The 16,949-nt window shown below is 42.8% G+C and overlaps 1 protein-coding gene across 1 annotated transcript in view; it reads right to left on the bottom strand.

Moving 5' to 3' along the window:
• Window positions 1-16,949, bottom strand: part of rhbdl3 (rhomboid, veinlet-like 3 (Drosophila)) — a 58,146-nt gene that overhangs the window by 4,594 nt on the left and 36,603 nt on the right. The window contains exons 4-6 of the mRNA XM_041934034.1: window positions 12,689-12,913; window positions 11,664-11,812; window positions 6,234-6,346 (exon numbers count right to left, since the gene is read on the bottom strand). Coding sequence (XP_041789968.1) covers window positions 6,234-6,346; window positions 11,664-11,812; window positions 12,689-12,913 — 487 coding nt within the window. The remainder of the gene's footprint in view (window positions 1-6,233; window positions 6,347-11,663; window positions 11,813-12,688; window positions 12,914-16,949) is intronic.

The following is a 16,949-nucleotide window of genomic DNA, read 5'->3' on the forward strand; positions in this document are numbered from 1 at the left end:
AAAATGCAGTTCTTTATTTGTTTATTTCAAATGTGTTTTGTGCTACAATCTTGAGTCTGAGCTTTCATTATTCAGGAGGAAATTTGAATACTTTTCCTGCAGAGGATCATACTGGCAGACACTGTGACTAACTGGCTAATTTAAACGGTCTTTGTACAAACTGCGTACATTTGTGCATTGAAGATATCTATTTTGAATGGCATAAAGGCTGCTTTGCTTCTCGCTATTTACTGCGGGTGTATCATAAATGGGCCGTAGTGAATAGAGGCTTGCTCATGCTTTACCAGCACACGCTGTGATTTTTGTGTAAAACAAATGCATTCACACAAATTGGCCTGCCACAAACAGGGAATTGCTCTCTTTAGCACCTTGGTACCAATTCATCGCCTGCACAAAAGACCCAATCAAGCATTTCTATTTATTTCTATTCAAGCATTCAAAAGTTTAAATATAGGGATATTCAGAGTCCCCGAAGAGGATGTGTTCACACTCCAGTCTGGGTGCAAGAGGCAGCGTAACAAGAAAAAGGAGACAGAGATATACTTAGTTTGACAATTAAAATATGCAATTACAAACCTGTCATCCTCTCTTATTTGATTTCTTTTCGTTCCCTCTCTCTCTCCATTGTGCACACACTCCATCTACTCTTCATTTCTCAGTATACAACTTTTCCTTCCCTTGTCTCCATGGCACTGACCTGTGTACATTATTGATGCTAAGTACATGAGACATCTGCCCACGCTGCACAGGAGAGCGCATGGAGCTGTTGATGAATGGTCTTATACTTTCCTTCGATGTTCACCCACCTTCCCTCTGTCTCCCTTTCAAATACAAAAACACTTCACTTGCATAACACATAAATGCATGTATGCATATATACTGTGCATTATAATTTACATATAAATCTATATACAGAGTGTGGTACCATTGTCGTTTGTTGTTTTTTCCAGATTTTGCTTCTACTGTTTATAACAGATCAATATTGATGCCCATTACTTTGAGTCTTGAGGCTTGTGGATGGTAAAGAAGGACTTGGCCGGTGTTTGTGAACCAGCTGTATCAAACGTAAGTCATTTTATGGGTTGTGCTGTGTCCATAAATCATACTGGTGAGAGTCGGGACCACTTTGGGACAAGTGGCTCCCGAATCTCTTTTTCTATTTGCAGTTCTGCTCTGTTTCTGTGGGCTGTGGAGGTGAAGAATGTGAGCTTTCAAGGTTTTATTGGTAATGCTAAAACAAAGGCCAAAATGTCACTGCCCTATAATAAGAAAGGCAGGATAACAAAATGCAAATTCTATGGCAACAGAGCCATTCAGTACATGTACAAATCTACTACAATGCATCTTTAAACTGAACTGACTATACTGAATCGTTCATGAAAAGTTAACTAACTATACCGTGAGTTAGTGTGAATGTGTGAAATTGAACTGAACTGAAGGGAATCATTCAACTCAGCAAAGTGATTCATGATTCATGAAACTTTTCGTCTTTTCAGTCTGACTCCAAAGGTCAGACCTCCAAAATGAGCTTATGGTCAAGCGAGGGTGCGTGCATGTAGCTGGTGGCGAATGAGAGTATGTTAAATGATCATTTAACATGGAGACGTGGATCTTTGTTGAAACATCACTCTGTCTGTATCAACTGATAATCCCACTTCTTGCAGGAAGTCTGGAGCAAGAACATCCAGTATTTGCTCCATGGTAAATCAACAAAATAAACAGGCCCACCGAGCAGCAGACCCCATTTAGATATTTAAGCCTGTGTGTGATTTCTCATTTAAAAAAAAAAAAAAAATTGAGCTGGCAAAGCTCAGCCGTCAAATAGCCGTAAAATCAACCAGCTAAGCTTAAGCCACATTTAGCCGACCTCGTAACTTTGTACATTAATGCCGGCGTGTGGTTTGGACGACGCTCAGGAAACATTTAGCTCAATTTCTCCCGGCTACGCTTAGTCCCTCTCACACAAATACACGACGCACACACAACAACACAGTATGTTACATATGGGCATACTGTATGTAATTACAGAAGACAGAAAGGGCTCTGGACCTCTGCAGTTCACAGATATCAAATCACCAGAAGGAGGGATGATAGGACGAGCCAGGCATCTCAATCACGATGCTATGTATGGGAGTGGGCACAGCATGAGGTGAAAGAAAACATGCAACGACACACACACACTGGTCCGCATACACGAGTATGACAAACTATGTAGTATGTATGACAGCATGCAAACGTGCAAATAATACCAAAAACATGTGGCAAGCATGATACAAAAACAACTGAACCGCTTCCTTACAGTGGCCTCGTTCTGACAGTGTGTTTATAGAGTTTGGGTTCTTAATTACGTTTTCACAGTGATATTTCTTTGGATTTATTAAAAAAAATATGGAAAGTACAACGTGGGAGAGGAACAGAATAAAAAGAGTTAAGTTATGGGCTTTTGTACAATGATACAATAATACTTCATGCAGCAAACACTATATAACGAAATAAAAAATTATATAATAGTGTGATTAAACCATCGACAGAACAACATAAACTGATAATACTGCATATTTGACATGGCGCTGCTTTATTAAAACACACACCACATCATGCTATTCGTTGCAGGCACCTCTATTGCTATAAATAATAAGGAGCTGCATGCATTTGCCACTGTGTTTAGATGAAGAATGGGGATGCACAGTGGACAGTCCTGAGGAAATTCAGTGATGACCGCTGTGTGGTGTCTGCATGTTTTTATAAGCCTTCAAAACTTGCGCTGAAATTATTTCCAATCCTCCTGGATCAATCCTCAATCCTCCGACTTCAAAATCAGTGCGCTGGCTTCCACCCCTGTGTTTTTAAAGGAATATGCGACTCAAACTGAAATGAAGGGACCTTTCAAAAGGCTGGAGTTGACATTTAGCGCCAAATAGGAGTTTCCTCTTTGCCTCTTTGTGTGGCCTTCTCAGGTGTGTGACCCGTAATGGCAGCACAGCGAGGTGGTGTAATAACAGCATCTGACACACCGCGTCATTAAACACTGCAGAGTAATCTTAGCAGCTAGGCGATTACACACACAAACACACACCAGCACACACTCAAATGAGCTTACACACCGTTTTCCTCTCTCTAACAGGCATACAAGCAGTGTGGTGTGTGTGTGTGTGTGTGTGTGTGTGTGTGCAGGAATCAGGATTTCTTCTGTGTTTCTGAGGTATTGCCTTAATGAATTTGGAATAAATTTAAAATCAAGCATTGACTTTTTTTTGTAATTGTGACCCTCAATTATAAATTGAGCAGCAATCTGCTCAAGGATTTCTTCTCCCTGTGTCACACCCTTTTAAAGCACTCTACATTACTTCCTTCCTCTTCAAGCACACACAAAGAGTCAAACTCCACCTGCCTCCACCTTTGTAGTTCCTCTGTTTAGGAAGTGTGTCTAGGCAGGGTGACCTCCATCCCTTTCATTAACTCGGTCTAATAACATTGTTAGTTGGACACAAACACACACAGCACACACAGACAAGGACACAGTCTCTCGTGGTTCCTCAGCGGGCCCCAGGAGGCCTGTAGTTTTCAGAGATGAAAGTGGCATCTCATTTATCTTTGCTGTTCTTCCAAACTGGAGAGGAAGAAGAGGGGGCATGAGGGGGAATAACAATGCACATCAGCACTCATAATGAAAGAAGCCAACAGTTTGGCTGCAGTGCATTTGAACGTTGATGCATCTGTGCCTGTAGTCGACTCTGCGCTTGTGTGACATTGTGCGACTTCCCTCTCTCTCTTGTTTACTTCTGTGTCTGCTCGTCCGTTTTTCGGTTGCTGCACATGGCTAATGCTCTTTGTGCAGGCAGACACTGTGTGTTACTGTGTGTGTGTTGCTGTCTGCTGTCCATAAGTGAGTACTTGTCTGTTCACGTGCAAGTCCATTGTTGCCCTTAAAGTGTGTGTTGGCCCTCGAGGGGTCATTACTTGACCTCTGAACTCTGCCCTGGCTCCTGTATGTGCCAGCTGAGGCCCTCTCTGTTCACTATTGTTGTGTTTCTTCACACAATCTGGCAGTGTAGCAGTGACGTAAATAAATAAATAAATAAAAGATACATCTCATTACTATTATTTAGTATCTATTAATCTATTGACTGATTCAAGTTGACCAATAAAGCACTTTTTAGCAAAGCGAAAAATAAAAATATCTTTGCTTAGCTGTATTTGTATTTTCCCTCCAAAACCAAACACTTTCTTTCTATGCTTGTAGCACCCTCACTGACATAATGTATTCCCTAATCCAAATCCTTACCTGTGCTTTTGCACCACGAGCTACACCTACTGCATCTCTCTTTTAACGTGACCCTGATCCAAATCTATTGCTAACCTTAACCTTAAAACCAAGTCTGGACCATTCAGTCAGTCCTTTGAAGTGATGTGGACTTGCAAAAATGTCCCAATGCAGAAATGTCCTCACTATGATGCTTTAAAGTTGATCAATACACAATATACAAAAAGACAGCAATACATTCTCAACAGTAAACCTCACAGTAAATGGCTTACTTTCCTCCCTCTTTATATGATCCCATTAAGTCAGAAATGCCACAAAAATGAACTGCAGCCTATAAAACATTCATGCATACAGTATACGGCATACAAACAATGATAAGCAAATGTCAATGTTTCACATCCACCCACTTGTGGCTAAATGTTAAATATTCTGAGAATTGTGACTTTGGCTGGAGTCCTTCTGCGAAAAAAAGCCCAGTCAGACACAACAAACCCAAAGATCACAGCCAACACAACCAAAACGTGCCTCCTCTCTTCCGCTGCTGGTCGATATCTAATTAAAACAGCAGACGGGCCTGTGTGTGTGTGTGTGTGTGTGTGTGTGTGTGTGTGTGTACACGCCTGTGTTGGTCAGTGTGTGTACATAAGTGTGTGTGATTTATGGCGCGTTTCCTCCTCATTTCATTGTGAGGTTAATGCTACAGGCCACCACAGCTGGTATCCCCAGGGGTTTGTCACTGACCCCTGCATACGCACGCGCGCACACACACACACACAACTGGAGACTCATTTTTTTCATGAATATTAAACAAAATCGCCCTGGCTGCAATTCGTATCCTGTGTTCCTCTTTTTTTGCAATCAGTAACACACACACACACACACACACACACACACACACACACACATCATATACTCACTGCCACAGGACATCATGTTTGCGTCCCCCAAAATCTCTAACCATCATCTCAAAAAATAGCTCAATAAGTCCACTTCAGTTATCTCGTAGCTGGAAGAGTCACTTCTGGGCTCCAAATGAAGGGGAGGAAAGGCATTAAATGTTTGGTTTGGAGAAAGAAACCAACAGTGAAGGACTTTTTTTGTGTGTACTGATTCAGCAAAGAAAAAAAAACAGAGCTCATGATCAAACACACACATACAGAAATGTAGAGTTACTGTCTCAGCTGAACAGGGCTGAACACTAACATCGCACCAGTGCCTGCGACTGATGGGGAAGCAGGAAGGGAGTGGTGTCATTTTGTTCAAAGCTGTGCGTCTGCTTTTTCTTCCTCGTTCGTCGCTGCTCGCTCGGTTCCTCCTAAATCTCACCCACCTCCTCTCCTCTCCCACCTCGAGGTGTCTCATATCCTGGTCCCCCCCTCTCCAAACCCTCGAAGGCTTATTAACTCTTACGAATTCATCTCCCTTCCTCCGTCTATATACGCTCTTCCTCCCTACCTCACACGCTCCCCCTTCCCTATTTCATTATCTCTGTGTGAGAGCGTGTGTTCCTCTGATTGAGCTCCGTTTGAGATGAGTCGCTCTGCTCTGCCCTATTGTACATGACCGTAGGGGGATACAGGGGGCTTTGATGGGGTGCTGACAACCCCCTACATCCCGCCACGTCTGGTAGGAAAAACAGTAACACAAGGCCATCTGTCCTCAACACTGGCCCACACACACATAAACACACACATTGATAAACATATGCAAAATTTTCTCATTGACCAGTATCCACCAACACACTGGCTGTAACCTGATAGGCTGCTGAATGCATGAAAAACACACAACAAGCAGATGGAACAGCGGTGGGGTTGGAAGTGTGTGTGTGTGTGTGTTTTTGTATGTGTACAAAAGAGGGAGGGAAATGTACGCAGTGAGTGGAAAAGGACTGAGATTGTAATTGTTGCATGTGTTTGTGTGTGCATGTGTGTGTGTGTGTGTGTGTGTGTGCGCAAGACCACACGCCCACCTGCCAGCACACCACACACATAGACCAGTCCGATCCGCAAGGCCCCGTGGACCATTTCTAGAGGGACTCCCACCAGCAGCTGCATGGCCATGTTCAGGCTCAGGTGTTCAATCCTGTAAAACACACACACACACACACACACACACAAACACACACACACACACACACACACACACACACACTCTGAGCGTTAGTAGTTGATTTTAACACCTTTAAGAATAACCTTATTAATCTTATTGACCCAATCAGTCTGAAATATAGTGACATAAAATTCAATTTAGTGAACACAATGTACAAATGTACCTCAACAGAAGAGCAGAAGTGGACATAGAGGATTGTCTTCAATGTATTGAAAAATGGCATTTAAAAATGAGCGTGTTTCCAGAGGCACTGCCCCAGTTACTCCCCACAAAAACCAACAGAACATGCAGCGGCACTTTTTTTCACTGGGACTACTTTTAACTGAAGAAATAGTTCATATGAAAGCTTGGTGGATTAGGAAAGACACTGTATATCGCAGCAAAACGAATTTGCCGTCTGCACCACCTCCACTGTATTGTGGTGGTAGCCTGGGCAAATCTGCAGGACTGCGACTAATAATTCTATCATTATTGATTAATCTATTTTGATTGACAGAAAAGCCACAAATCTTCATATTCAAGAGGCTGAAACCAACCAATATTAACCATTTGTGCTTGATTAAACGAAACGAGATAAAGAAGAAGCCAGAGAAGGAAACAGGGAGTCTGCACAGTTCTCCATGGAGGTTAGTTTTTTGAGCCGATATTCACACACTCTCGCATTGTTCTGGTTTTGAGAACTGGTAAGGATCAGTGTTACTGAGCTGTTGGTGGGATCACATGGTTAATGTATGTGTGTGTGCAGCTACGTGGCTGACAAATAACAATTGAATTGCTAACAAAGCTGCTTAGTAGCAGTTTAATGTAATTCTTATTTTTTTCATCGTGTCATCTAAACATTGCAAAACAACCTACACACACCACAAGCTCGTGCCTTTTATGTCTGTCCACAAAGACTTTTTTCAATCCTTGATGCACTCATTTAGATTTTTACACAAACCTGCAATCACAGGCAGCTTGAAAATAACTTATTTCCACGCCAATAACATGCTCAAATTGTGCAGACGTGGATATGATAATAAACTCTGCTAGGGCGACATGCTTCCATTTTCCTCCTGTGGGTGAGGTGTCAGATGATTGACAGGAAACACACTCAACTCTGGCACCATGCAATGATAAAACAGAAACTGTGACAAAATCAAATTCTGGGTTTATGGAAGTTGTTTTCCACACTGTGCAACAGTGAAAGGCAGCAAATGGCTTCTTCTGAAAGCAAGAAAACAAGATATCTCACTCTCTACTGACTGTGCACAGACATGACCAGAAATTAAGAGAAAGAAAAGGACAATTTAGATGATGGGCACAAGTAATTATAATAGTAATAACAATTATCATCTGTCTGCCTCAGATATATCTAATATATTTTATCCAAATGTAAGAATACTCAGATCAGTCACTGAGTACAAGTCCATGCAATATGTGGTTTGTATTATTGACATTATTAAGATATTATCAACAGCCTTTTTTCTCCAACACTATATTATTATGCTTGACGGAACCACACACACACACACACACACACACACACACACACACACACACACACAGAACATCTGCTCCTTCATAAAACCACACTGTCTTGGCTATCAACAGATAATCATCAACACACTCCAGTGCACTCAAACAGCACATATGAACACGTGCACACACACAGTACAGACATACACGCACGCACACATGCACGCACACAAGCGCGCGCGCACACACACACACACACACACACACACACACGCACACACACACTGCATGATAACAGATAAAAGAGGCGCAAATGTACCCAGATCTGCTCACAGCATGTGTTTCAGTGTGACGGCTATAAGCAAGGGATAGCTTTGCACACGCATGCACAACCACATACACGCACGCACACACACACACACAAACACACTGTGCCCTTCACGGCTAGCAAGTCCTTCCAGCCAAACCTCCGTCAGCAGGACAGACACATTTGGATGTCACAGCAGAATCCAAAAGGACAGCGAGCTGGCATAATCTGGCCTCTCAGCCTCCTCTCTCTCCCTCATAATCTTCATCATTGTCTCTCACTCGTGTCAGTCACTTCCCTCATCTGCTTTCTCTCCCTGTGTCTGAATTATAGTGGCAACAGTGTTTCACATATGCTCAAAGAGAGAAGACAGGATGAAAGTGAGAGACAACTCTTGTTTTTTTTTAACCATCATTCGACAGTTTGACAAACTGAAACGTCGAATGCTGTTTGTCCTGTCGAGGCATTCTGAAAACAAATAAGCTCAACATCAAACGGCTTCTGCATCCTAGAAATGAATGCAAACACTCCTCAAACAAACAGGTGCACACACACACACACATACACACAACTCCCCCAATACACACAGGAAAAACCAAGACACGGCCAATAATCTATTTAGTTTGAAACAACCCAGCCACCTCAAACACAATGCCGACAGAGAGGATTGTTCCAGTGATCACAGAGACAATGGGGGATATTGATTGGCTGGGGGAGGCCTGTCCAAACGCAGAAGGACAACTCCACTCCAGATAACAGCGGCTATCTATTTCTATACTGCTAATGAGGCTGTGAGGGATGGGCTGCACTGTCAGGCAGATGTGTGGATACCCATGAGAGGTCCTATTGTGACCAGATGACCATGGTCTATCAGTGTGCTCAACAGGAGCACTGTTTAATCTTTTCCTTTTTTTACCACTGGTTCACAAACTACAGCCGAGCTGAACTATTAAATCATTTCTCTGCACAACTCGCTTCTTTTTTACGTTTGAGCTGCATCAAACTGATGAAAAGATTGCTGCATTTATGAAGAGAAAGGAAAAGAGACACAATGCGGACGGTCTTTCATACAAGAATGATGAAAAAAGAAGGGCTCGGCATATCAACATTCAGCCACCACAGATTGTACTGCAGCAGTCTCATTTATGAAAAGTGGACAACAGCAGGACAAATGCGACTGGAAAGAATTTTTTTTATGCTGCAATGTGTTTAGAGCCACGGTTAAATCTAGCAGGAAGCTGATTTTCCTCAAGTTTTCACAGAGAGAGAGAGAGAGAGAGAGAGAGAGAGAGAGAGAGAGAGAGAGGGCAAAATCGAGCGATTCTGCATAACGCTCTACTAAGGGATGTTTTGGGGCCAATATTTACACTCTGTTTTGGTGTAGAGAATTGGGAAGGATCAGTCTACTGAGCTGTTGATGGGATTACATGGTTTGTAGATGTGTGTAAGAGAGAATGTGTGTGTGTGTGTGTGTGTGTGTATGTGTGTGTGTGTGTGTGTGTGTTTGTGTGTGCAGGCACAAAAGGTTTTTAGAAGGCAGTGTCACTGTTAACGACTTTAAGCAGTGCGCACTGAGTCGCAGGCAGCACAGTATTGTCGGCGCCGGTGGATCAGGGTGCACACACAGTCGTGCTTTTTAACTCCCGTCCTTGACCTTTGTTAAAGGTCATTCCATCCTCCATTACTAACTTTTGCCATTTATCTAGAATCACAGAATGCATTAAAGATTTCCTTTCCTAGGACGTGACAAGAACTGGGGCGCTTTAATTGTTGTACGACCCATGTGACCCATGCTCACTGCTTTCACCCTTCAAATGAACTTCACCTCCTGTATGATATGGAGGACAGAGGCTCTGAGAATTATGTCTCCTTCTACTGAAGGTCTCTCCCAGTGGTTCTGGTATCAGCATCAGCAGACGGGCTGAGGTGGTGACGCCAGCCAGCGTATCACGAGCAATGTTCTTCTTGCCGTCACCCCACGAGCTCCGACATGCAGCAGCAATCAAGCTTTGATGCTCTCTGACTCTCTGAAAATGATTTTTGATCACCGCTGCAAATTTCTGAACAAGAGCTGCGATTTGTGTGCGTTAATCACAAACGCCCTTTGACACACATATCTGCAAAATCTACTTGACTAAATAAACTAAAGGCCACTCAATCGTGATCTAATCAGGTCAATCATCAAGCTCATCATCATATCAGCGTGTCATGTTTCCCTTGTAGTCAGGAAACTGTGGGTCCAGCTAAAGCCATTTAACACATCCCCACCAGCTTGTGTTGAAACACGGAGCAGACGCTGAGTGGTGGGCGGCTCACTGAAGCAGCGACGACTGGAGAACCACAGCGAATGAGGTTTCACCCGACTGGAACCAGCGGTCCGAGTCAGCGAGGATGAGGCGTATTAGGACACAATGTAAGAGCATTAACGGGACTAACCAACCAAACACAGGCATGATAAGAGCAGAGAATCATGCTAATAATTAAACAACTTCCACATAAAATCAGACACATTGGTAGACTGATTTCTCTGTCAGACTGGATCACTTCCCCTGAGGACCGAAATCATTTCAATATGTTCCTGTGTAATCAGCGCGTGTCAAACATCCCACCTCCATCCCTTTATCCCTCCGTTCGTCCCTTCTAGTTCATCTTTTAACCATACACTATCACCCCCGCCGCCCCTCACCCCAACGGCACCTCCAGGTCCTCCTAATTAAATTACCATTTTATTAGTTCTCACTATTGCTTGAGACTACATTTACCCAGAAGGGTAATTACACCCAATGACCTGGCCTGAACTGACAATAAAATATGTCTTTGGTGCAGAGGAGAGGAGAGCAGGTAGGCTGCAGAACTATTGTGGTAGGTTTTATCAAATTATCTGTCAAGTCAATATTTAGACGACAGTTATTATGGAGACGAATGTTCCCCACACTCAGATATGACAGTAGTGCTGCAGTTTGTACACATTACACCAATAATCTAATAATAATCGCTCCTTTAAGAATTCACTTACGTTTCCTACATGATTATTTGGCACCTGCTTATTTGTTTTGTAACTTCTCATACAGTCAATTCACAAACTGCATCCAAACCAACTCACAGTGCATCATTTGCACAGCTCCTCCTCTTGCTTATCCGCTTTTTTCCTCCATGACTGAAAAGGATTTAATTGCTTTTAGTTGGTATGTTTAAGTGAAAACTAATAGCACTTTGTATTTTTCCTTATAAAATTATGCAACAGGCTCTGACTCACTGAATTTTTTTAAAGGTCATAAACCTGAATCACCCGAGGCTGCAGCACATCTAGTTCGACTTTATCAATACGTAATTTCCCCTATCACAACACCGACGTGCACAAACTGTAAAGGATGAGTCCAGGTCACGCGAAATGTGTCATTGAGGCATTTCTAGCATCCAAAATTTAGCTGCTGACAGTTACAGAAACACTCTACTGCGTCCACGGGACCTGCAGCGTGGCCTTATGCTCTTAATTAGAAATCCGATGGCAAGATGTGAACTCACCCGGTGTGCATGAAAATGTAGCTGAGGTACCTCCAGGCCTGGGCTCGGAGCTGGGGATGGTACGGCAAAGGGCTCTTCAGGAAGTACGGGCTGGACACCTGCAGGACCAAGCGGTCCAGCTGGAAGCCGTAATACATGAACACGGCTACCTGGGAGTGGAACAAGTGGTTTCAGGAGTAATGGCATTAATAAACACACCACAGTCAACGCTCTGGTTATTAGATTTGAACACAACCTTTAAACTTAATTTCTTTACTTCTCTTTGAGAGTTAGCAGGCAAATTACATTAACTGTGAAACAGTCCTGGCATCAGCAAGGTTTTATCAACTTTCTAAGACCAGATGATTGTAGTTTATCGTATTTGAGCACCGATATTGGACCCAAGTTATTCTATCAAACTTAAAACAAAAATATGCTTCATAGATGCACACAATGACTCAACATTTGTGCGGAGCATTGCAGTCCGCCGTGCAAGACTTTCTGCTGCTTGCATTCTTACATATTTAAGGGTACCCTGTGGAGTTTCCATGTAACAACACAGTTATGTTCACGCTGAGTGTTTCTCACTTAAACATGCTGAGCACATCCTTGAGTCCTCGCAAAAGTGGTGAAAGTTTTTCCATCCTCATAAAATATTTGCAACAGCAAAAATTTGAATATTTTGAAACCTGCATTGTTTACATCCATATTTACATCAGCCAGCTGCCTCTTCTTCCCTGCCTTTTGCTGGTGCATTGCCGTGTTTAGTCACTGCACTGTTAGTGGAATAGCGTAAAAACAGAGGTCATATCATGACTGACACAACCCAAACAGAAAAAGTCTGCTGTGTCAGACATTTAACATTATAATAAAGCAGGCTCGGACATTTCATGACACGGCGCAGTGACAGAGGGGCCCTTCACAGGCCGATAGCTTGATTACTATAACACCTGTATCAACAACCATAAGGTACGCCTATCAAGACATGGCACCATAACAGGGCTGTGAGGGTTTGGTATGTTGGTCTCATGCTTCCAACAATTTACCTCAGCAATGGTGATAGCCAGGATGAGCCAGGGTGGGGGACAGTAGGTGTAGCTGTCAAAGTACCACTTGCGGTCGACCTCGCGGGGCAGCGTCTCGTAGGCGACGTGTCGGACAAGCCGCTGGGACAGCCCCAAGCCCACTTCATCTCGGAGACTGCAGCCTTTGAGCTGCCGGCTCCCCTGCAGGATGGCCCTCCGGAAACTGTTGGAGCGCTTGTTACTCATCTGGAGAGAGGAGGAAGGAGAAGAGGACAGCGGTGGAGGGGATTAAAAGGGAGACGTAGGGAGGAAACAGAAGAGTGGACAGTGAGAGAGCAGAGAGGGAAGGAGGGAGGGGTGAGAGACAGGTCAGACAGTTTCACTGCTTTATTATCGCGAGTGCAGTGGGATTCTACATGCATGACCAACCTGGACACACACACAAAAAACCCACACAGAGCCTCGTTTCCATCACTGTCAGGCACATCACACAGACTTACAGTCATTTCCCGGAAACTAACCATTACTTGCCAAACCCTAACCCCACCCTTAACCCGAGCATCCATCCTAAAACCTAATGATTTATGTTATGAGGATTTGTGTTTTGGCCCCATAAGGAAGACGAGTGACCACAATGTGACAGATTCATGGCCCTACAACAGGAGTAAAACACAGGTCCACACAAACACACACACACCAATCCCCCCCTTTCCAGCACACTAACAGATCCCCTCCCACTTCACCAAGACAACAGAATGCCTGTATCATCACCTAGCAACCACCAAACCCTTCTCTACATCTCTTCCGGCCTATCAAGAGTTGATTTACAGATATAAGTATATATATTATAATAGAAACACAATATTACTTATATTATATACTGTATTCAATTATATAAATGTTTTAATTATATACCTCACTATATATGATGATATATTTTGTTATATATTTCACTATACTTATTATTAGATTAGACTTTATTATACAATAACCATATACAGAATAGAATAGAATATATTCTATTCTGTCGTTATATTGCTTTACTTTACTATACTATACTACCATATACTTACCCTACTATATCTTTATTTACCATATTATAGTAGTATTAAGTAGAATTAAGTTAATATGTTACATAGATCTTTTCATCATATGCTATATTAAATTTATATTACATCTCTATAATAATACAGACAAGCACTAAATATCATTACTTAATCGTATCATATATTAGTCTGCTGCTATTAATTAAGTAAACTTTACCTTGTCATTTTATCTCCTACTTCTCTTGTGAAATTTTATCTTTTATTCTATCATTATTCTAGTTTTATATGCCTCTTATTATTCCTTTAGTATGTTCTCTATTCATCTGTCTTTGGTCACATTGGGATCAATAAAGATTTATTTTCTCTTATATGCTGTATGCCCATTTATTTATGGGTGGGGACCTCACAAGAAGTCCATCATTGAGAACCATTCAGTGATGGAGGATCCTGTCAGCCAGTATCATTTTTTTTTCAAACCTGACGAAATGACTTTTCTGCTCTCATTTCAAAAGCACTGTCATCTCTTTTTGATTTAGTGCGATCGTTTCTATAGGACAGGTGTCACATTTTTCAAACACACCATACATGCACACACTTTCTACTGAGCGTACATGCACAACCTTGACACACAGGAGTGGATATGTCCTTAATAGTAAAATGTTAAAATTATTCACAGACCTCACTCAGAGTCTGACATCAGTTGTACTTCAGATAGAGAATCTATGATTGAACGACAGAAGCATGTCCTTGACTTTCAAATGCAGAAATAACGAGAGCGCATGCATTTATTCCTCATCCCAAAGCATAAAATGGGGAAAAATTGTATCCAAAGGTTTCAGCTACTGGTTTGGGAATCAGGTTATTTTCTATGAGCAGCAATTTATTGGGCAGCACTGACAATGCACGTACATATCGAATATATTTTAAATTCAACACACACTGTGAGTGAGGATGATTAGAAACACATTTATAGAGGGAGCAATGGAACAGGAAATATTACGGACATGCACACGTGTTTGTATCAACTAAAATGTCAAATCAAAAGAAAAAAATAAACGTTAAAGGTTTGAGTTTGTCACTGTTAAGAGCAGCCGATGCAAACACACAAAAAAGGGCCATTTCATTGCATCGATGTGAAACAGATTCTGGTTTATGTGGCAGCCTCATCACTGCTGTCTCCAAGCTTTGTGCCTTTTATTACAGGCGCTGTGTTTTTTTTTAAGATTCACCATGGAGATGCAATGACTCCTGTCCCACTTCTCTCCCACAGTCTCCCTTCCTCTCTGTCTGTCTGTCACCCTCTTTCTCTCCTTCCCCGATCTCTTCCTTACTCTGCTCTGCCTCTGTCACACTCCATAACTCACCTCTACGACTGCGTTCGTGTCTGTAGGACTGCAGGAAGCCCAGATGTGTCGGTTAATGGGTGTTATTCTAAAGGCAAAGAGGGTGAGTGACATTGTTGTCAGCAAGGGCAGAGATTGGCAAAGTGGCTATCGGCAGTAAAAGTGTAAGAAACAGTGGATAGCTACTGCGACTTCAAAAGCGACAACTTTAAAGTGTTGCATGTGTTTTGAAGCTGTGATTGATGTCTATTAAAGCACGAGAACGGCCTTATCAGAGAAATAAGGAACATTTTCATTTGAAGATAGCAGACATACATATCTGTGAACACTTTGCAAATAAAGGTATGAATCACACATTCAATTCAAACACAGAAAAGAGGAAATGCTGATAAGAGGAAGACAGATGTAAAATCAGAATATCAATAAAATCTCTGTATGAGCAGTTGGCTGATGGTTCTTCTGGCACTGTTTAATGGGACGTTTAGTGTCTCTGCATGGATCACTGTTTGGTGATAAGCTTCAAAAAAAGCCAATTATTTTGGGCTTGATGTTCAGCACAGAGAGCGGTGGGAAAATGATTACAGGTTACCATGGCCACTTCCAGACCGCACAACACACACACAAACACGGACCTCCCCCAGGCTCCATAAAGACAGTCAATTCTTCCTGTGAAGTGACTGCAATTCCTCTCCTCTTTGTCTGGTTCAAAAGAAAGCAAGACATTCTGTCTGTTTACCCACTGGCGAGAGGGGAAGGGAGAGGGGAAGAGAGGAGGCGAGGGGTACAAATGGGTGTTCGGCCAGCAAGAGACAATTTCACAGTCTGATCAATGGAAAACACAGTCAGAGGAGAAGGACGGGGCAGAGACAGAGAGGGGGAGAAAGAGATGGATAAGAGGGAGGATAAGAGGATAGACGGAAGAAGGTGAAGAAGGCTGGAAAAGGGGGAGTAAAAGCAAAAGGTGCATTAGCTTTATCACAGAAATACACAGCAGGGTGAAACATGTGTGGTCACCTGAGCATTATGCCCTTGCAGGCATTATCATGCTGCTGTAACAGCCTCCACTCTTCTGAGAAGCCTGTGGAACCAGGCTGCAGGAAAGCAGTGCTGGGTTACAAAAAAATGCATTGCCGGTATTGTTCCAAATACCATTAAGACAATCCAGGAAGCCCAGTTTTAATAACAGATCCATGAGTTGCAATCATTTTATCCTTTGTCACAACAATCAGCAGGTAAACATTAGAAATACAGCCTTCACTCTGCAAAGTAATCCACCAGGAATGTGTACTTGGGTGTATCTGATTGGCCAACGCAGCACCTAGCCGGATGATGCTGAATTTTGTTGTGAAAGTGGAGCCGGTTTCAGGGAGAGAGAGATGATGAACAAAGGTCTAGGTCAAGCCTAGAACCAGTGATGTTGTGGTGTAATTCCTAGGCCAAGGTGCCTCCAGATTCGACTTTTTAGCCGAACGAACCTGTGTGTTTTTTAGCCAGATCCCTCTGTGTTGGCAGCCCCACTGAGTCAACAGAGTGGACCCATTCATAAAGGAAGGGGACTGTGTTTTTCCATGCAGAGCATCAACCCAAACCGTGAGAAACGGGAGGGGCGTCCACATACTTCTGAGTTCGTGTATCTCAGGCAACATAAAAACTTTAGCAGGCATACACAACCCGACACAGGACACACAACATCTGTAAGCACTGCCACAAATCCATCATGGTCGTTCCACAATCTCATCCCAGAGCGGTTCAACGTTTTCTGCAGATATTTCGGGAAGTATGAACGTATTCCTGAGCCAGTTTCTACCAAGAACGATCGCAGCGTGATGTATGTATGCCTGAGAGAGAGCCAGGCAGAAGGACAGAAAGAAGAGGGAGAGAGGATGGAGGGAG

The sequence above is a fragment of the Chelmon rostratus genome, chromosome 3 (genome assembly GCF_017976325.1).
Source record: "Chelmon rostratus isolate fCheRos1 chromosome 3, fCheRos1.pri, whole genome shotgun sequence".
NCBI classification, from domain to species: Eukaryota; Metazoa; Chordata; class Actinopteri; order Chaetodontiformes; family Chaetodontidae; genus Chelmon; species Chelmon rostratus.